The sequence below is a fragment of the Muscardinus avellanarius genome (assembly GCF_963383645.1).
Source record: "Muscardinus avellanarius genome assembly, chromosome: 5".
In the NCBI taxonomy this organism is placed as follows: domain Eukaryota; kingdom Metazoa; phylum Chordata; class Mammalia; order Rodentia; family Gliridae; genus Muscardinus; species Muscardinus avellanarius.
In genome coordinates this window covers 9,109,206-9,131,404 of record NC_137790.1, presented here as the reverse complement: position 1 = coordinate 9,131,404, position 22,199 = coordinate 9,109,206, and the positions used below count along the sequence as shown (strand labels likewise).

Below are 22,199 nucleotides of genomic sequence, written 5' to 3'. Positions count from 1 at the left end.
AGTTTTTATTTTGAAACAGGTTCTTGCTAAGTAGCTGAGTCTCACTACGTTGCCGAGGCTGTCCTTGAACCTGTGATCCTCCTGTCTCTGCTTCCCAAGTACTAGGCTTGTGCCACTATGCCCAGCCTCAGTGTGTGTGTGTGTTTCTAGAGATTGTACTTAAGAGGCGTTATGTCTCCATGCTGCTTTCCTAACCTACCTACTTTTCTTTCTTTCTTTCTTTCTTTCTTTCTTTCTTCTTTCTTTCTTTCTGAACTGAGGATTGAAACTCAGTTCCATTGAACCTCAGTTCAAACTACACCCCCAGCCCTATTTTTTATTCTTTATTTTGAATCAGAGTCTCACAAAGTTGCGGAGGGCCTCACTAAGTAGCTGAGGCTGGCCGCGAACCTGCGACCCTCCTGTCTCAGCCTCCCAAGCACTGACACCCAGCTATCCCCAGTCCTTTGTATATTTTTGTTTTGAAACAAACAGAATCTCATTAGGTTGCTGAGAGTGTCTCTACATTGCTGAGGCTGGTTTCGAACCTGTGATCCTCTTCAGTCTTTCAAGTACTGGGATTACAGGTGTGCGTGCACCACCAGGCTGGGTTCAGCCTATTTATTTATTTATTTATTTATTTATTTATTTATTTTTGCAGTGCTGAGGATGGAACCCAAGGGCTTTCTACCTCCGGGCTATATTCCCAGACCTATTTTATATTTCATTTGAAAACAGGGTCTCACTAAGTTGCTGAGAGCCTCACTAAGTAGCTGAGGCTGGCTTCGAACCTGTCTTCCTGTCTCAGCCTCCCAAGCGCTGGGATTACAAGCGTGTGCTCCACCACGCCTGGCTCAGCCCATTTTTATATCATGTATCAAATCCAACATCTACTCACTCCGGCCATAGCTCCTTAGACATTTTAATGGCTTTCAGGAAGCTTCTTGAATATCTCCCATGCTCTGGTCTCTTCACCCTCCGGAATCCTGCTGACAGTCAGCAGGAACTGGGGAACCACAGACACCGTAGGCTCCTAGGCTTCACCAAAGCCACGGACAGGAAGTGCCCGAGAAAACCACCATCCCTGTTTCCCCTCCTGCCTCTGGCCAATCCCACCTTGACACTTTGGGCTCCATGCATCGCCCGCTTAGAAGACCCTTACGTGTCAAATGTGGATCGGAATATTTTTCTAACTTTTTTGTTTTCTTATTTGTTGGTACTGAGGATAGAACCCAGAGGCATTCAACCTTCAGGATATATCCCAGCCTGATAAACAGAGTCTCATTAAGTAGCTGAGAGCCTCGCTAAGTTGCCGAGACTGACTTTGAACCTGCGATCCTCCTGACTCAACCTCCCAAGTACTGGGATTGTAAGTGTGCGCCACCACGCTCGGCCCTGATTGATGTTTTTCCTGAGAATCTCACTCAGTGGTCCGTCCAGCACCTCTGCCCAGGCACACACACACACATGAATAAATAAATAGCTGGGTGTGGTGGCGCAGGCTTGTAATCCCAGCATTTGGGAGGCTGAGACAGGAGGATCGCTGTTCATGGACAGCCTCCGCTACTTAGGGAGGCCCTTTGCAACTCAGTGAGACCCTGTTTCAAAATAAGGACTGAAAAATAGGGCTGGGGGGGTAGCTTGGAGGTAGAATGCCCCTGGGTTCCATCCCCAGTATTGCAATAAATAAATAAACAAATAAATAAGTAAATAAATAAAATTAGGGTTGGGGGATAACTCAGAGGTAGAATGCCGCTGGGTTCCATCCCTGATTCTACAGATGAGTGAACGAGTGAGCGATCTCCCTGTACTGTGTGTGTACATGTAAGATGATGGGCGGAGTCTGTGGTTTTTTTCAATCATTCTTCTTCACTGTTTCCCTAGCCTGATGCTCACGTGGTTTTCCCACATAAAACATCTTTATTTTTATTTATTTTTCTTTTTGCAATACTAGGCATGAAACTCAGGGGCATTCTACCTCCGAGCTACACCCCCTGCCCTAGTTTTTATTCTTTACTTTGAAACCGGGTCTCACTGAGTTGCAAAGGGCCTCAGTAAGTAGCTGAGGCTGGCCACGAACCGCGATCCTCCGGTCTCAGCCTCCCAGTTGCTGGGATGACAAGCGTGCCCACCACGCCCGGCCAAAACAACATCTTTACATGCCCGTCTTTGGCTTTTCCTTCTCCCACTGAACTGCGACAAGGCTTGGGACAGATCAAAACTCTGAAGAGTGATGTTGTGTGGAGATGAGATGGGTGATAAGGAGGAGCTGGACAAAGGCTACTTGTTACGACGTTGACCACAAGCTGGGCACAGCACCTAACCCGGTGACTTCTCTAAGAGGAGCCTGGGGAGGGGAGGGGCCGAGTGCTAGGGTGGATGCTGCTGGGAGGAGGTGAAGCCAACAGGGAGCCGCGGTTATGATCCAAGTGCACCGGATAGAATCTAGCTCACAGAGGGAGCACGCTTGAAGGACCGCCAATATTTACATATCAGAATTTAACGCAATAGGTGTGGTGGCACAAGCCTGTAATCCCAGTACTTGAGAGGCTGAGATGAGAGGATGAGAAGTTGGAGGCCAGCCTTAGCAACTCGGGGAGAGCCTATTGAAAAATAAAAAGGGAGCTGGGCCTGGTGGCAATCCCCCGCCCTTGGGAGGTGGAGACAGGAGGATCACGCAGGTTCAAAGCCAGCCGAGCTAGTTTAGGAGACCTTGTTTCCAAATAAAAAAATATAAAATAGGTCTGGGAGGGTAGCCTGGAAGTAGAAGTTTTCCAGGAACCCCAGTACCAACACTAATAATAATAATTAATAATAATAATATAAGTAAATAAATAAAATAAAAAGGGCTAGGGGCATATATAGCTCAGAGGTAGAATGCCCTGGGTTCAATCCCCAGTATCACAAAACAAAACAAAAACCTAAGAATGCATTTAACTGGCCCTGTCTCTAATGGTGGGTCAGCCTGAGCCAGAGTATGTAGTGGGCTCTGGCAAATAATGTTTTCTTTACTGTCAGAAGTAAGGAAGCTGAGTATGGTGGTGCACGCTTGTAATCCCAGCATTCAGGAGGCTGAGACAGGAGGATCGCGGTTCGCAGACAGCCTCAGCTACTTAGCGAGGCCCTCTGCAACTCAGTGAGACCCTGTTTCAAGATAAAGAATAAAAAATAGGGCTGGGGTGTAGCTCGGAGGTAGAATGCCCCTGGGTTCTATCCCCAGTACAGCAAAAAAAAAAAAAAAAAAAAATAGGAGCCAGACATGGTAGGGTTCACCTGTAATCTATGTGGGAGGCTGAGGCAGGAGGATCCTAGATTTGAGGCCAGTCTCAGCATCTAAGGGAGACTATGTGAAGAGAGAGAGGAAGACAGAGAAAAAGAGAGGGAGGGGGATGGAGATAGAATTAAAGTTCCGATTTAAATTTGAAATACCATAATTAGTTTGTGTGTGTGTGTGTGTGTGTGTGTGTGTGTGTGTGTGTGTGTGTGTTGTGTGTGTGTGTGGTACTGGGGTGGAACCCAGGGACTTTTCTACCTCGGGGCTATACTTCCAGACCTATTTTTTTCCTTTTTATACTTTTTGAGAACAGGGTCTCACTAAGTTGCTGAGCGCCTCACTAAGTAACTGAGTCTGGCTTTGAACCTGTGCGATCCTCCTGTCTCAGCCTCCCAAACACTGGGATTACAAACCTGCGCCACCACGCCCAGCTCACCATAATTAGTTTGAATATTATTTCGCAAGACACTTGCTCTAATCACAGGACTTAAACATATAAGCATAGATAGCTAAATAGACATTTTTTCTAAATAGACTTTTAAGTATGACAAGACAACTTGACCTAAGAAAGTAGGTTTCTCTTGAGAATATTAAAAAAAATTTTTTTTTCTGGGCATGATGGAGCCCACTTGTAATCCCAGCATTCGGGAGGCAGAGACCTGAGGATTGCGGTTCACTGACAGCCTCAGCTACTTAGCAAGGCCCCTTACGACTCAGTGAGACCCCGTTTCAAAATTAAAGAATAAAAAATCAGGCCTGGGGGTATCAATCAGTGGTGGAATGCCCTTGGCCTTTTTTTTTTTTTTTTTGGTACTGGGGGTGGAACCCAGGGGCATTCTGCCTCCTGTCTCAGCCTCCCAAATTCTGGGATTACAAGCATGCGCCACCATACCTGATTCCCAGTTCAATTCTTAGTATTATACATATGCTGTCAATCCTGATTATAGACTGAGTTGTTCTTCCAAGAAATTATAATACCTGGATGTGTTAAACTAAATTTAAATTACCCTCTCACACCTGGAGATCTTTATAGATAGGTGACGTATACATATAAGGCATACAGATTAATTTATTTTATGATTCTGGGAATTGAATACAGGAGCATTCTACCATTGAGCCCTTTGTATTTTATTTTATTTTATTTTATTTTATTTTATTTTATTTTATTTTATTTTTTGCGGCACTGAGGATTGAACCCAGGGACATTTTACCTCTGAGCTATACCCCCAGCCTTATTTTTAATTCTTTATTTGGAAACAGGGTCTCACTAAATTGCAGAGGGCCTCACTAAGCAGATGAGGCTGGCTGAGAACCTTCAATCCTCCTTTCTCAGCCTCCCAAGTACCGGGATTACAAGCGTGCCCCGCTACATCTGACTCTCTCTTTTTATTTTTTGAAACAGAATCTCATGCACATGATGTAATTTTTGTGCGTGTATGTGGATCTGGGGATGGAACCCAGGGGCTTTCGACCACCAAGCTACACCTCCTGTCCTATTTTTTATTATTCTGAAACAGGGTCTCACTAAGTTACCAGGGCCTCACTATGTAGCTGAGGCTGTCTGCAAACCACGATCCTCCAGTCTCAGCCTCCCAAGTGCTGGGATTACAAGCATGTGCCACCATGCCCGGCTCTTCAGTAAAAAAATTAAAAAAAAAAACAGGCTTTCAATAAATTTCCATGTACTGGCCTCAAACTTGCAGTCCTCCTGTCTTATCCTCCCAAGTATTGGTATTACAGGTATGCATCACTGTGCCCAGCTAAGTATATTATTTTATGTATGTGTATAATGACAAGTTTGTAGCTTTGACACAAATGTAATGATTCTCTTTATTTTTAATATTGAGTATGAAGTTATTATTTCATCTCAGTTCATTGCAATATGAGTGTGGGTAGGACTTGAACCTAAAAAAATCTTGTTTGCCAAATTTTCTTTCCATTTTTTTTCTTTTCTTTTTTCCTTTTTGGTAGTACTGGGGTTCTTGGAAACCCTTCTACACTCCCAGACCTATTTTTATATTTTTATTTGGAAACAGGGTCTCTTAAGCCATTGAGGCTGGCTTCGAACCGCGCGATCCTCCTGTCTCCGCCTCCCAAAAGCGGGGATTACAAGCGTGCGACACCACGCCCGGCGAACATTTTTGTAAAAAATAAAGGTTATCATCTCTTTATTTGGAAAGTTGATCTTCATAAAATTAGCTCCCCCACCACCCTGTCAAATGTGGCTTGATCCTTTAATTTCCCTCTGCTTCTATTTTAAGACCATTCCTAAAACTACTTCCTCATTAGAGGATTTACCTCTGGGACACTTGTATGATGCAGGGAGGTAGATAAAACCCCAACAACCTGGCCAAGCCAGAGGTCCAGCGTTCCAAACTATTAAAATAATCTTGGTGTTTTGGGAGCGGTGATGGGCTCACTTTGGAATGTGATAAAACTACACACCTTTTCTCCCCAAATACACGTATACAGAGTGTTCTATCTAATTTCCAAATGTCGGTGGACTCCCCAGCCCCAAGCTCTCCCAAGGGACTCAAGGGCTAAAGGGGGGGGCGGCAACAGAAATGGCAACCTAGTCCACAGGTAGCGGCGTCTGGTTGGCGGGAGCCCCGGCCAGGGCCATCAGGACAGGGCCCGTGCCCAGGTGAGCTCAGGGAACCCCCATGGCTCTTTTGTGCCAGGCCAGGTGGGGGGTCTGGATGCCAGGAAGGGTGACGGTTTGGGAATATGAAGTCCTCCCTCTGAAGTCAGGGAGCAATGACCTCAACCCCCGGCCAGCCAGGAGGCTGACGCCGGCGGGGAGGGGACACCTTGGCGACGGCTGCCACACCCGCCGCGCCCCAGCACAGGGGACCCGAAGGAAGGACGGGCCGGCCAGGCACCATGGCCTTTCCTTGGGCCCCAAGGTCATCGCTGTCCGTGACTCCCGGGCCGGCCCTGACCGACCTTCCTTTCCTTTCGGTAGTGTCGGGCATGCCCTGGGCAAGGGAGGACGCCACCCTGTCCACCTGTGCAAAGCCCTCCCAGGAGTGGCTCGACCCACAGCAGGGAGGGCCCGCCCTCGCCGGCTCACGAGCCCGAGGTCCGACCCGACCCCAGACTACCCTGTGGCCGAAGACCCGCCTCCCGCCTCACCCCACCGGGAAGGCCGGTCCACCAGGCTCGCCCTGCGCCCTGCCCAGGGGCGTGTCCCCCAGACCCCGATCCCGCCCCAGAGCGAGACCCCGCCCTCAGTCCCCATCCCAGAGGGCGAGGCCCCGCGTCCGATCCCGCCCGCCTGGGCAAAGCCTCACCTCCAGACCCCGCCCTGCCTTCGAGTCCCCCTCCTCCGAGGGCCAGGCCGCGCCCCCAGCTCAGCTCCGCCCCCGGGCAAGAATCCGCTCCGGACCCCGCCCCAGGACGAAGCCCCGCCCCCAGCTCCGATCCCTCCTCCTCCGAAGGTAGGGCCATGCCCTCGACCCCGCCCCCGAGGATCAGGCCCCGCCTCCAGGCCTGCGCCCCAATCCCTCCCCCGAGGGCCAGGCCCCACCTCCAGGCCTGCGCTCCAGTCCCGCCCCCGAGGCCTGCGCTCCAGTCCCGCCCCCGAGGCCTGCGCTCCAGTCCCGCCCCCGAGGGCCAGGCTCGGCCTCCGGACCCCCGGCACACACCCAGCACTTCAATCCTGTCCCCACTTTCAGGTCCCGCCTGCGTTCTGATCCCACCTCCTCTGAGCGCAAAGCCCCGCCCTTCTTGGCCCCGCCCCGCGTCCCGCCCCGCCCCGAGCTTCCACGCCCACAGCAAGGCCCCGCCCTTGGCCCCGCCCCACGCTCGGATCCCGCCCACAGAGCCAGGCCCCGCTCCTGGCCCCGCCTCAGCCCAGGCCCCGCCCTCACATAAAGCTCCCTGACCCCGCCCCGCGCCCCGATCCCGCCCCCTCAGCCAGGCCCCGCCCTTGGCCCGCCCCACGCTCGGACCCCCACAGCGCCAGGCCCCGCCCCGCCGCAAGCCCCGCCCCGGCCCCGCCCCCGACCTGGCTGCCGGGGCTGCGGCTCGGCCGCGGCGCTGCTCCGCGGTCCGGGTCCCGCCGCGCTGCCCCCGCCGGCCGTCTCCCGCGCCCCGGAGCTCCGCCTCGCCGCACGTGGGCGCGCCCGCGACAGGGCCGCCGCCGCCGGTAAGTGGAGCCCGCGCCCTGCCGGCGCGCCTCCCCTCGGCCGCGGGCGCCCCCATCCCGCCGGCCGGGCTCGGCGAGGCGGCGGGCGTGCTCCCGGGCGCCGCGGGTGCGGGGCGGCCGGTGCGGGGCCCCGCGCTGCTGCAGTGCGGCCGGCCCTGCAGGGGCCGCGCGGCCCGGGAGGGAGGGTCCCCGCGGCGGAGGACGCGCGGCGCGCCCCTGCCCGGCGGGCTGCGGGTCAGGGCCGGCCCCGGAGGGAGGGCCGGTGCGCCGCCGCCGCCCATCCCGGCGGGCCCGAGGGGAGAGCTCATCCTTGTTGGCCAGTGCGGTCCGCGTTGCGGAGGAGGGCAGGACGCAGACCTTTGAGAACGGCGAGGGGAATGGCTTTCCTGTTAAGGAAGAAGCCCGGGTCCCCCAGAGGGTCCCCGGGAGCCGCGGTGCGCGCCGCTCCGGCCTGGCCCGGCGTTGGGGATCCCAGCTGCGCTTGGCCTGGGTGTCCCTTCAGCGCCTCAAAGCGCAGCCGCCGGAGCTGTTACCAGCAGGTGCTGACCTCACCTGGGGGCAGCAGCCCGCATTGGAGGAAGCCTTGGTAGGTTTTTGTTGATTTTTTTTTTTTAACAAAACACCCCCAGCCCCAAAGCCTACTCCTATTGGGTGTCTGAAATTTTTTCCAGTAAAATTCAAAATAATGTGTCCTAGAGCTGTTGAATCCAACTGGCAGTGAATATCTCTGTGCTGTAGCCAAGGGTGGTCATCTGTGGGTAAGCCTTATTGCTCATGGAAGGGTGGCCATTTCCCTCCTTCCTGTAAACAGATTTACGATGGCCTTTGGGATCTGGCGGGATTTTCAGTTGAACTTGTTATTCTCAGAAATAAAGAATATGTAAGGTGAGGGCCCATTGGCATTTTCAGCTTTAAGGGGAATATATTTGATTAGATACACGTGTTTATATGATCGCTCCTGTGTGTGTATACTTGTATATAAGGTATACAACTCTTATCGGTGTGCTGAAAGATTGAATTTCTCACAAAGAAAGGATCCAGGGTAGATTGCAAGATCATTGGCAACGAAAGCTACTGAAGGGTGGAACTATTCATTATTGCCCTAGCATATCATGACATTTCACTGGCCTGAGCTGGAACCCTGCTCCTGCCGGCTGCTCGCAGAGTGACCAGGGCAGTTTTCTGAATGGCCTGATTCCCAGCGTCCTTATGTTGGGACTGATACTACCCATCTTGTGGGACTTCCATGTGTTGCAAGAGATCAACACACACATAAATGATGGATGTGCTAAGTTCACACCGAAGACTGGTTTCCTGTCATAAGATCAGATGCCCTTGCTGAACCTGTAATCCCAGTACTTGGGAGGCTGAGACAGAAGGATGACAGGTCCAAGGACGGCCTGGGCAACTTAGTGAGGCCCTCTTTCAAAATAAAAAAAAGGAGGTGTAGCTCAGTGGTAAAGCACCCCTGGGATTAATCCCCAATTCTCCCCCCCACACACACACAAACACAGATTAAATGAACCATAGTTTGAAATCCAGAAGCACCCTTGAATAGCTATTTCCAAATTTCTCATCTACGCGGTTATACCAAATAGTACTTGGTTTATATGGCTGACCATAACACTGAATTGTTCTAGTTAGCAGTGCTTACCCGCCATGAACATGGTATACCTTTGTCCCCTCACCTCTGTAACTTGCCTATCTCCAGTGCAGCTTTCTTCCTGGTAACATGAGCCTCCCACGCCTGTGGACTTTGATGTCTTCTCTGATAGTAGTTGGGCTTCCTCTTCTTCTTGCCCATCTCAGACTATTATTTCAGCCCATTTATTCTGTTGAAATTACATAATTTATATGTTTCCTCTTTTATTAGGCTATGAGTTATGAAACCGGGAGCCTTGTCTCAGTCAAGTTTTTCCCCCATTGCTTAGACCCTTAATTGAGTAAACAGATCATGCATGCAGTTTTGCAGTGTTGCAGTTATGTTTCATTTAAGACCTGGAGGTTTCCTGGAAAAAAGCCCAGCTATGGACTGAGTATACCAACTCCTCAGTCTTTTCTTGGCAAAATAAACAGCCATCCTTTTCTTAATGTTTTCAGAAAGTGTGAAGGTTTTTATATCAAGGAAAGGGACAGGTCTTCTTCCTGGGAATGAATTTTATAGGTGCCTCTGGGTAACGTAATGTATTTATGCAGAGTTCAGCATGTGCAAAGGCCCTGTAGAAGTGTTAGTGTCTTGGGTCATATAGAGTGCATTGAGACGTGAGTTGGGGAGGAAGGGGTTTGGATTTATTATAAGCTTAGTCCGAAGAGTATTAAACACAGCAGTGAGATGTTTTCAGAGGATGCCTATAGTGCTGTTGTGGAATACACGGGGTAGGGACTGGGAGAGGTGAGCCCTAGAGGAACCTCTGGAATCTTGGCCTGGAGCAGCTCTCTTGACCTATAGTGCTGTGTGGTGGGGGGAGGAGCCACCAAGTCCACAAGGGTTTTAGAAGAGCGAGCAGGTCTTGGGCTGGGCGTGGCAGGTAAGGGAGAGAGGAAACCACAAAAACAAAAGATCTGGTGGGTGCAGGGTCACTTTTGAAGAAGAGGAAGGAGTTTGCTGAGTGCATGCAATTCAGTTTAGTTGATTTGTTTTTGTTTTGTTTTGTTTTTTGTTTGTGGTGCTGCAGATAGAATCCAAGGGCATTCTACCTCTGAGCTACACCCCCAGCCCAGTTTTTATTCTTTATTTTGAAACAAGGTCTCATTAAGTTGCAGAGGGCCTCACTAAGTAACTGAAGCTGGCTGGGAACCCCAATCCTCCTATCTCAGCCTCCCAGTTTTTTTTTTTTAACAGTGTCCTTGGGTATAATTTAAAGATCATAAAATTCATTCATTCAAGTATATATAATTCCGCAATTGTTAGTAAGCTTACAGAGTTGCACAGCCATCACTACAATCCATATATCTTTCTCTTTTTTGGGGGGGGGCGGGTACTGGCAATGGAACCTAGGGGCATTCTACCTCTAGATATACCCCCAGTCCTATTTTTTTTTTCTTATTCTTTATTTTGAAACAGGGTCTCAACTGAGTTGCAAAGGGCCTCACTAAGGAGCTGAGGCTGTCCGCGAACTGTGACCCTCCTGTCTCAGCCTCCCGAGTGCTGGGATGACAAGCGTGCGCCACCACGCCCGGCTTATAATCCATATTTCTATCATATTAAAAAAGATCCTCTAGCCTGGACATGGTGGCACATGCTTATAATCTCAGTTCTTGGGAGGCTGAGACAGGATAGCAGGTTCGAGGCTAGCCTCAGCAACTTAACAAGACCCTCAGCAACCTAGTGAGACCCTGTTTCCAAATAAAAAAGAGCTGGAAGGTGTAGCTTAGAGATAGAACGTCCCTGGGTTTAGTCCCCAGTATCCAAACATAAAACACCCCTGGGCCCAGCTGCAGTCACTCCCCATCCCCACCCACCCTAGGCAGCCACTAGCCTGCTTGACATCACTGTGGATTAGCCCAGATGGGCATCGCATATGAACGGAGTCATCCAGCACATGGTCTTGCTTGGTGGCTTCTTCCATGCAGCGCCTGTTTTCAGGAGTCGCTCAGTTATAGCATGTATCAGCACGCTGACCCTTTCGTGGCCTGGTAGCATTCCTCCATGTGTAACAACTGCTACCAGAGATGTTTTTATTTTTTTATAGTACTGGTGGTGATGGAACCCAGGGCCTGAGAAATACTAGGCAATCACACGATCACCGAGCTACATCCCCAGCTACATCCATGTGTTCTTTAAAATAAATGAATATCACCGGGCGTGGTGGCGCACGCTTGTAATCCCAGCCCTTGGGAGGCTGAGACAGGAGGATCGCACACGTTCGAAGCCAGACTCAGCTACTTAGTGAGGCTCTCAGCAACTAAGTGAGACCCTGTTTCCAAATAAAGTATAAAAAATAGGTCTGGGAGTATAGCCCAGAAGTAGAAAGCCTCTGGGTTCCACCCCCAGTACCACCAAAAAATAAATAAAAATAAAAATAAAAAAATATATATATATACATATATACTTACTTTCTTTAAAATAAATACACCTATCTATCCTATCTCTAGCTTTCTATAATATATATTAAATTCATATATATTAAAGATATATTAATTATATATTATATATAGTCATATATATATATATATATATATATATATATATATATATTTTGTGTGTGTGTGTGTGTGTGTGGTACTGGGGTTGGAACCCAGGGGCATTTTACCTCCAAGCTACACCCACAGCCCTATTTTTTATTCTTTATTTTGAAACAGGGGTGTCACTAAGTTGTGGAGGGCCTCACTAAGTAGCTGAGGCTAGCCAAGAACCACGATCTACCTGTCTCAGCCTCCCAAGTACTGGGATTACAAGCGTGCGCCACCACGCCCGGCTTACTATATATATATATATATATAGCCACCAAATTTTCCTGTAGAATATTTCCAGTCTCCTAGTCTAGTTATGGAGGACTGACTTGCTGAACAGACCATTAAGAGTGTGTCTTTAGGTCTTACAAATGCCCTTCGATGGCGAGACCATCTGCTTTCAGCTTTACGAGCCGACAGCAGTGTAGTTTAGTCGCGAGTCTCCTAGAATTCATCTGGTCAGTGAGGCGGAGCTGAGCGTCCTCCCTTCTCCCCGCACTCCTCGGCCTCGGAAGCCACGAGGGCTGCGGCGGCTCGTCTCTATTTGCCATGGCTCCTGGCACAGATGCCTCGCTAAATATTTGCACTGGTCTGCCCAGCGAGCCAGCCGGTGCACAGCGCTGTTGAGCACTGGCTCCTGGAGCTCTGGGTGGGGAAGGATCCGTGTCCTTCTCTCGTTTGTTTATTTATTTATTTTCCTGGTACTGGGGATTGAACCCAGGGAAATTCTACCTCCAAGCTATACACCCGGCCCTATTTTTTATTATTTCTTTCTTTCTTTTTTTTTTTTTTTTTTTGGTACTGGGGTTCCTGGAAGCCCTTCTACCTCCGGGCTACACTCTCAGACCTATTTTTACATTTATTTGGAAACAGGGTCTCCTAAGCCAGCGCACGCGGCTGGCTTCGAACCTACGCGATCCTCCTGCCTCTGCCTCCCAAGCGCGGGGATTACAAGTGTGCGCCACCACGCCCAGGCTATTTTTTATTATTTATTAAGTTAGCTATTTTCTGGTACTGGGGATTGAACCCAGGAGCATTCTATACCTTCTAATTCCACCTCTAGCCCTATTTTATTTCCATTGTTTTAATTAATTAATTAATTAATTGTTTTTGTGGTGCTAGGGATGGAACCCAGGGGCATTCTACCTCTGAGCTACACCCCCAGCCCAATTTTTTATTCTTTATTTTGAAACAGGTTCTCACTGAGTTGAAGAGGGCCTCACTAAGTAGCTGAGGCTGGCTGAGAACCCTGGATCCTCCTTGTCTCAGCCTCCCGAATACTGGGATTACAAGTGTTTGCCACCACGCCTGGCTTTTTTTAAATTTTCATTTTATTATTATTTTTTAATTTTAAATTTAATTTTTTTGTAGTACTGGGGATGGAACCTAGGGGTATTCTACCTCTGAGTGACATCCCAGCCCTATTTTATTTATTTATTTGTTTGTTTGTTTATTTATTTATTTATTTATTTATTTTTTGGTGGTACTGTGGGTGGAACCCAGAGGCTTCCTACCTCCGGGCTATATTCCCAGACCTATTTTATATTTTATTTGGAAACAGAGTCTAAGTTGCTGAGAGCTTCACTAAGTAGCTGAGGCTGCCTTCGAATGTGTGCGATCCTCCTGTCTCAGCCTCCCAAGCGCGGGGGAATGCAAATGTGTGCCACCACACCCTGCTCCAGCCCTATTTTTTATTCTTGATTTTGAAACAGGGTCTCACTGGGTTGCAGAGGGCCTCACTAAGTAGCTGAGGCGGGCTGCGAACCTGTATCCTCCTGTCTCCATCTCCCGAATGCTGGGATTACAAGCGTGCGCCACCATGCCCAACTTTATTTCTATTTTTGAAACAGGGCCTCACTAAGTTGTGGAGGGCCTCACTAAGCAGCTGAGGCTGACTGTGAACTTGGCTCCTCCAGTCTCAGCCTCCCAAGTGCTGGGAATTACAAGAGAGTGCCACCATACCTGGCTCATTTGTTTATTTTTAATTCATGTTTAGATCCCGTCTTCACTGTGAGAATGTAAGATGGACCCAGAAGAGCAAGAGCTCTTAAGTGATTACAGATACAGAAATTACTCCTCCGTGATTGAAAAGGCTCTAAGAAATTTTGAGTCTTCGAGTGAATGGGCGGATCTCATCTCTTCCCTCGGCAAGCTCAATAAGGTAAGTGGGGTGTGTGCCGCTTGGACTGCACAGGGGGGGGGGGCACAGTCGTCTTTCTGTTACTGCAAGGAAGCCGGGTGTGGTGGGCATGGTGGAGCACGGTGGTATTCCCCGCGCTTGGGAGGCTGAGACAGGAGGATCACACAGGTTCGAAGCCAGCCTCAGCTACTTAGTGAGGCTCTCAGCACCTTAGTGAGACCCTGTTTCCAAATAAAATATAAAATAAGGCTGGGAGTATAGCCCGGAGGTAGAAAGCCTCTGGGTTCCACCCCCAGTACCACACACAAAAAAAGTTGAAAATACAGAAAAGATAAAGCTCCGAGCGCTGTCACCCAGACGTCTCCATTATTGGCTTGATGTACCTTCCTCCTTCTGGCCTTTTCTGAGCCTAGAATGACAGAGCGTGTTGATAACTCCAGAGTTGAGGGGTCTTTTTCTCAAACGTACTCTACTGTCTACACAAAATAGAATGTAAAATTGGCCGCTCAGTTCTACCCAGACTGCTCCGTAAGATCGGCTTCGGATGGTGACTGCGCTTTCTTCCTTGGTGTTCTTTGGGGACCCCTGTGCTGCCGGCATCTCTCAGAAGAATAAAGAGTGAACTCAGAATGGAAGTCTGTCGCCCACCAGTGTGGGTGCGTGGGTCTCTGTGCGTGCACGTGTGTGTGTTTATACTCGTTTGGGTGAGGGATGGGGATGAAGTTTGAGATCTATTAGGAAGTGAACTTGCCCCTGGGCTCTTGCTCTGTTGGGACCATTGTACTCTCTCCTGGCCGGCGGGAGGATGCCGCAGTCACCCCCAAGGACCAAGGGGACCAGGGCGACATGTGGGTAGAGGATACCGGGGCCTGGAGAGAGAAGGGTGGCTGGCCAGGCTTGAGTTTGGACCAATGTCCTGGGTGGGTTCTGGGAGATTTCCAGCTCTATTCTGTGCCTCTGGGCTCCCAGGTCAGACACTCCAGAGAGCTGTTAACAAACCTCCCTGAAGAGGGAGGATATCCCCTTGAGCCCTCCAAGGAGCAGGAGCCGGTCAGGATTGTGAGCAGGCTGAGCCTGGCGCGGCGTCCAGGCAGCAGCCCAGCCCGACAGGTGGCCGCAGGCAGGGTGGGGACCGGCCATCCCTACAGCCTGTGGCCAGGAAACTGCAGGTTTCTCACGAGGCACATTTCCAACGCGTAAATGTCCTGGTAAGATAAGAAATAAAAAACCTCAGTGTTCTTTGGTCACCTAGCTCCACGTGGGGTTCTCACGCCTAGGAAGCCTTCGCTGGCCAGGGGGGAGAGGGTGCTGTTTTAGAGGTAAGGGGAGGGGATGGTGTTATTTTTTCTGCCCTCCCTCCCCTTCCTTTCTTCCTACCTCCTACCTACCTTCTTGTACTGAGGATTGGACCCAGGCCATTCTACCTGCTGAGGCTGTCCGCAAACCATGATGCTCCTGTCTCAGCCTCCCAAATGCCGGGATTACAAGTGTGCGTCACCACGCCCGGCTTCTTCTTTCTTTTAATTGAAATAAAACGCACATAAGGTTCATTGTTTATTCATTTTAAAGTGTAGAGTTGGTGAGCCAGGTGGGGTGGCACATGCCTGTAATGCCAGTACTTGGGAGGCTGAGACAGGTGGACCATGAGTTCAAGGTCAGCCTCAGCAACTTACCTAGATGCTGTTTCAAGATGAAAAATAGAAAGGGCTAGGGGAGCTGGGCATGACGGCTCATGTTTGTAAGCCCAGTACTTGGAAGGCTGAGATGGTGGCCAGCCTCAGCTACAAGGCACTCTGCAACTTGGTGACCCCTTGTTTCAAAATAAAGAATAAAAATTAGGTACATCCTGTGCTTTAGAGAGTCCCCCCCCCCATTCCCTCAGTTAGGTGGCCTTATATATACTGTATAGATAAATGAGGGAGTGTGTGTGTGTGTGTGTGTGTGTGTGTGTGTAAAAGGCTAGGGGTAAACGGCATGGTGGCTCATGCTTGTAATCCCAGCGCTTCGGAGGCTGAGACAGGAGGGTCGCACAGGTTCACAGCCAGCTTCAGCTACTTAGTGAGGCTCTCAGCAACTTAGTGAGACCCTGTTTCTAAACAAAATATAAAGTAGATCTGGGAGTACAGCCTGGAGGTAGAAAAGCCCCTGGATTCTCCACCCCCAGGACCATTAAAAAAAAAAAAGAAAGGCTAGGGGTGCTGGGTACGGTGGCACAGGCATGCAATCCCAGTAATTGGGAGGCTGAGACGGGAGGATTGCAGGTTCACAGCCAGCCTCAGCTATTAGTGAGGCCCTCTGCAATTTAGTGAGACCCTGTTTCAAAATAAGGAATAAAATAGGGCTGGGGGTGTAGCTTGGGGTAGAATGCCCCTGGGTTCAGTCCCCAGTAATCCCCCATAACACACACACACACACACACACATACACACACACACACAGGCTTGGGGGTGTAGAATGCCCCTGGGTTCAATTTACAGTATTAAAAAAAAAGGCAAGCCGGGTGTGGTGACACACGCTTGTAATCCCAGCACTTGGGAGACTGAGACCAGTGGATTGTGGTCTGCGTTCAGCCTCAGCTACTTAGTGAGGCCCTCCGCAACTCAGTGAGACCCTGTTTCAAAGTAAAGAATAAAAAATCGTGCTGGGAGTATAGTTCAGAGGTAGAATGCCCCTGGATTCCATCCCCAGTACCGGGAAAAAAAAGTCTTGGCACTGCAGAGCAGTTTAGCTGTCAGCACACCTGGCTCAGCTCCTTCCGCTCTAGGAGTTTAATGGGCACGGTTCTCTTGTCCCTGCTGTAATTACCTGCCTTCCCTTGACGCCTGCCCCAAGCAAGTAAGAGTCTTTATAATAACAAATGGTGCAAAGACAGTCTTTCATTCATTCCCTTCCAAAACCCACAGGAAGGGCCAAAGTCCAGCTCCAGACACCTTCCCTTCTTAAAAGAACCGAGCCCCTTTTCCAGCGTTCCTCTGGCTAATACTTTGCAAGTTTTCGCTGCGCCTGACCCCTAGGTCTCCCGCGCTCAGTCTTGGCCGTGCTTCTTCTCTGTCACCGGAATTGGGCAGCGATCGGGCCAGCCGCCCTGAAGGGTTGGCCAGGCATCACCGGGACAAGGGTGGCGCTCTGGGCTCTGCCGTGCTGGCCGGCGTTTGTGGGTCAGGGATTCCATTGGCGCGCGATGCCTGCGACATCCTGAGACTGCGTTCAGGTTAAGCAGCCTGCGCGGGGTCCCAGCGCCTTTCCCACTCAGCGCCCGCACAGCTTCTGTTTACCACCGCGTTCCTGTGTTGGGGCCGCTGTCACCAGGACCAAGTAGCTTAAACGACAGAAAGGCATCGTGCTCAGATGGTGGACAGAGCCGGTTCCTTCGTGGAGTATAAGCAGATCTGCCCCAGGCCTCCCCTGGCTGCCATGGACCCTGGCTGCACTGCCCAAAGGAGGCCCAAGCGATGACCGCCCCATTGGGCAAACTCGCCCAGCGCTGTAGACCACTAGTGGTTATGGGCTCAACGTGTCTTCCAAAAGAGACTCCTCAAGCCTGGCGTGGTGGCACACGCTTGTAATCCCAGCATTCGGGAGGCTGAGACAGGAGGATTGCAGTTCGAGGTCAGCCTCAGCTACTTAGTGAAGCCCTTTGCAACTCACTGAGGCCTGTTTCAAAATGAAGGCTAAAAATTAGGGCTGGGGGTGTTGCTCAGAGGTAGAATGCCCCTGGGTTCCAGCTCCAACACACACACACACACACACACACACACACACACACACACACACACACACGAGAGGCTCCTCAAAGTCCTAACCCCTGGTGCCTCAGTACATAACTTATTTGGAAATAGGGCTTTGCAGAAATAAGTGGCATGAGGTCACCGGGGCCTGGCTGGAGTCCAGCGTGACTGGTGTCCTTAGACAAAGGGGAAGCGTAGACACAGACACCCAGACGGGCCACCGCGTGAGGAGGAGGCCGGGGGATGCGTCTGCCAGCCCAGGAACACCAGAGGCTGCCACCGCCTCCCGGGGGGACAGTTCTGGAGCATTCCTTTTTACAGCCCCCACGCTTGGATCTCAGGCTTTTGCCCTCCCCTCCACGAGTGCCCGACAACACATCTTGGGGTTTGTTTTGTTTATTGTGGTGCTTGGGATGGAGCCCAGAGGCATTCCACTGCCGAGCTACACTCCCAGCTGAATTTTTTATTCTTTATTTTGAAACAGGGTCTCATGAAGTTGCTGAGGGCCTCACTAAGGAGCTGAGGTTGTCAGCAAACCACAGTCCTCCTGTCTCAGCCTCCCAAATGCTGGGGTTGCAAGCCATGGCCACCACCCCAGCTGCTTATCTGTTAGGTTCCTCAGCATGCGACGCCTTGTTACAGTGACCCTAACCAGTTGTACAGTGATAAAACCGAGAAGCACCGCCTGGTGCTGTGGGATGGATTTGAGCAGTCCTTGCTTTACAGGTGATTTCAAACCATCCATGGCGGCACATCCCGGCAAGCCTAGTACTTGAAAGGCTGAGACAGGAGGATGGCAGGCTCGAGGCCAGCCTCAGCAGCTTAGCGAGGCCATTCCAAAATAAAATAGGGCAGCCGGGCGTGGTGGTGCACACTTTTAATCCCCACGCTTGGGAGGCTGAGACAGGAGGATTGCACAGGTTCAAAGCCAGCCTCAGCTATTTAATGAGGCTCTCAGCAACTTAGTGAGACCCTGGTTCCAAATAAAATATAAAATAGGTCTGGGAGTGTAGTTCAGAGGTAGAAGGCCCCTGGGTTCCATCCCCAGTACCACCAAAAAAATAAATAAATAAAAATATAATAAAAAAATAAAATAGGGCTGGGGGTATATCTCAGAGAAAGAATGTTTCACCCCCATCCCTATTTTATCTTTATTTGGAAATAAGGTCCCACTACATTGCTGAAGCTGGCTTTGAACCTGTGATCCTTCTGTCTTGGCCTCCCAAGTACTAGAATTACGGGTGTGTGCCACCATGCCTGGTTTGGAATATTATTTGGCCTTCAAAGACCCTGTCATTTGGAACAAAGGATGCCCCTGGAGGACAGAGTGTGAATAAGTCAGAATGCGTCAATCTCCAGGACCAAAAATAGTAATAGTAATAATTAAAGATAAAGAATGAGTGGTCTTAGTGGTGGGATACAGGCAGCAGCAACAGATGGTATCAGGCGCAGGACGCTAAGAAGACTCAACCTGGGATACCGTAGTGAGAGGGGCGGAGTGCCGTGTAGACAGAGATGACTGAGCACGTGCCGCTGGAGCAGCGCCTGGACCCCGGGGCAGGCGGGCAGGGAGTCATCGGGGCCCAGGCCCGCGTCCAAGGCACCGCAGGGACGCGCGGGCAGGGTGAGTGGAGCTGCCCGGCCACTGCGAGGGTGGGCGGGGGCAGCCACATCCAGCGGGGCTTTTAATGGAAGCAGGGTGGGAGAAGGGATGCTACTGAGCTCCTTCCTGGAGGTTTTGAGCAGGGGTGTTTTGTTTTGCTTTGTCGTTGTTTTGCAGGACGAGGGACCAAGCCCAGGGCCTCGTGCGTGCAAGGCAAGCGCGTATCCCCGCGAGGTGCCTCACCTGCTACGCGGAGCCCTCTGGCGGCCCGGCACAGGCGCCGCCAGGCGGAGCGGGCGCCCTTGGGGGTGAGGGGCAGGCGCCGGGAGCAAGCCTCAGTTAGCTAAGCTGTTATGACTTCCCTGAGCCTCGCAGCGGGCACGCTCTGCCGTACCCAGGAAAAAGCCCTGTGCGTAAAGACTTCCTTGAAGGCTCTAGTGAGGGCCACATTTCCTGGATTCATACATAGGCAAAGAAATTCAGCGAGTATGTTGCAATCGAATGAGCAGACACCCTCATAATGCAGGTGTAAGTGATGCTGGAGGCTAGCAGGGCTGGCCATGATGTCTGTTTCCCGTTGGGTGGATGGTAGAGAGCATACTCCACGAGCCGCAGAGTCAGGAGGGCCGAGCCCTTTGTACAAAGAGAAAACTGGATGCCACGAGGTCTTGGTTGTCCGATGGTAGACAGATCCTAATTATATCATTTTATCAACTTGCAATATTTTTGCGTTAAAGAATAATTTATCTTTTAGAGTTTTTAACTATATCATAGGGTAACTTTCCTACTTGTTTATCTCAGACATGTTTGTGTTTGTGGTACCAGGGACTGAACCCAGGGGTATCCTACCTCCAGGCTTATACCCCCAGCCCAATTCCATTTTATTTTATTTTTTTTAATTAATTAATTTTTTTTTGTGGGTCTGGAGGTGGAACCCAGAGGCATTCAACCTTTAAGCTACACCCCCTGCCCTATTTTTTATTCTTTATTTTGAAACCGGGTCTCACTGAGTTGCAGAGGCCTCCCTAAGTAGCTGAGGCTGTCTGCAAACCGCGATCCTCTGGGTCTCAGCTTCCCGAATGCTGGGATGACAAGTGTGCGCCACCACGCCCGGCTCTATTTTATTTTTTGAAACATGATTTCACTAGGTTTATTAATCTCACTGTTTGTTGAGACTGTGTCTTAAGGATGTGGTAGTTAACATTTTAAAGGCCGAGGAAGAGCTGTGTGTGTGTGTGTGTGTGTGTGTGTGTGTGTGTGTGTGTGTGGTGTGTGTTACTGGGGATTGAATTTAGGGGCATCCTACCTCCAAGCTACCCCGCCTGGGCATATTTTATTTTTATTTTGTAGCAGGTCTCACTGGGTTGATGAGAGTCTCGCTACTTGCTGAGGCTATCTTTGAACCTGTGATCCTTCTGTCTTGGCCCCCCAAGTACTGGGATTACAGGTGTGCACCACTATACCTGGTTTATCTGAGACTTCAGGCCATCATCTTTCCATCAATTTTTAGATAAATTTTAATCAGTAAAACATACAGAATGGAATTTTTTTTTCTCTTTTTGTGGTGCTAGAGATTGAACCCAGGTGCATTCTACCTCCAAGAAACACCCCCAGCCCTATTTTATTTTTTATTTGGAAATAAGGTCTCACTGCATTGCTGAAGCTGGCTTTGAACCTGCGATCCTTCTGTCTTGGCCTCCCAAGTACTGGGATTACAGGCGTGTGCCACCATGCCTGCTTTGGAATATTATTTTGCCTTCAAAAAAGAAGGAAACCCTGTCACTTGGAACAAATGGGTGACCCTGGAGGACAGTGTTAAGTGAATAAGACTGAAGCAGAAAGACAAATGCGGCTCTCTTTGTTGGTTTGAAGTGTAAAAACACTGAACTTAAAAGTGAGAAACCAGAATGATGGTGACCAGGAGCAAGGAGGGGACGTGGGCGCTATGCCTGTAGAACACAGGAGCTGGGAACTCCGTGGACGGCGGGGTTACCATTGGTAACAGAGTGTGGTGCCGAGAGAAGAGATTTGAGGTGTTCTCACCACAGCAGCGTAGCTATGAGGAGCTAAGAGATATTAATTGGCTCAGTGCAGCCTTTCACACTGTATGCGTATTTCAACATGTACACAGCACCTCTGTGCATTTTTGTAGATTAGAGTTGTTTGTTTTGTTTTTATTTTTTGTTTTACAATCAGCCAGTATGTTTTGAGCTCTTATGAACTTGACAGCTGTATCAAGCATGATTAATAACTTGGTTTGAACCTAGGGATATTTTGCCTCTGAGCTAGACCCCCCCCATCCTATTTTATTTTATTTTGAAACAGGGTCTCCCTAAGACCCTAAGGCTGGCCTCAAACCTGCAATCCTCCTGTCTCAGCCTCCCTAGCACTGGGATTACAGGTATATGCCACCATGACCGACTATTTCTGTAGATTTTGAGACAGGGTCTCAGTAGGTTGCCGAGGCTAGCCTCAAACTTGTAATCCTCCAGCCTCAGCCTCCTGAGTGTCTGAGATTATAAGTGTGCACCACCATGCCTCCTCAGACCACCTCTTTTTGTCTGCCTTGCTTTGACTACACCCTGCTCTCCCACAGAATGTCAGAAGGCAGGCTTCAGTGCCGCATGGGCAGCAGAGAGTTTTGGGTTCTCTCCGTCAGCTTCTCGAGTCTTCAGTTTTCATTGTGGACGCCCCTTATCAGAGCAGAGCCTCCTCGTCGTGGGCCTTAGAGTTAACCCTGCAGGAGGAAGGAACAGGAGGAGCATGGGCTTGGGGCCTGGTACCTGCTGAACTATTCTGGCCCTTTCTTTCTTTTTTTTGTGGTACTGGGGTTCCTGGAAACCCTTCTACCTCCAGGCTACACTCCCAGACCTATTTTATACGTATTTTTTGAAACAGGGTCTCTTAAGCTAAAGAGGCTGGCTGGCTTTGAACCAGCGCGATCCTCCTGTCTCCACCTCCCAAGCGTGGGGATTACAAGCGTGTGCCACCACGCCCGGCCTGTTCTGGCCCTTTCTAGAGTCTAAACAGGATCTGGATTTTTACCCATTTCTGAATCTCCTCCTCCTCTCCATTGAGCAGTGTCAGTTTTCATAGAACCATAGATTAGAGACTGTATTAGTTAGCAGTGGCTGCTGTAACAAAAGCTCTGT

The 22,199-nt window shown here is 50.1% G+C and overlaps 1 protein-coding gene across 1 annotated transcript in view; it reads left to right on the top strand.

The window, feature by feature from the left end:
• Nucleotides 1-13,599: 13,599 nt before the first annotated feature.
• Nucleotides 13,600-22,199, top strand: part of DOP1B (DOP1 leucine zipper like protein B) — a gene marked incomplete at both ends in the record, with an annotated part of 124,094 nt that continues 115,494 nt past the window's right edge. The window contains one exon of the mRNA XM_080695713.1: nt 13,600-13,737. Within this exon, the coding sequence (XP_080551839.1) occupies nt 13,600-13,737 (138 nt within the window). The remainder of the gene's footprint in view (nt 13,738-22,199) is intronic.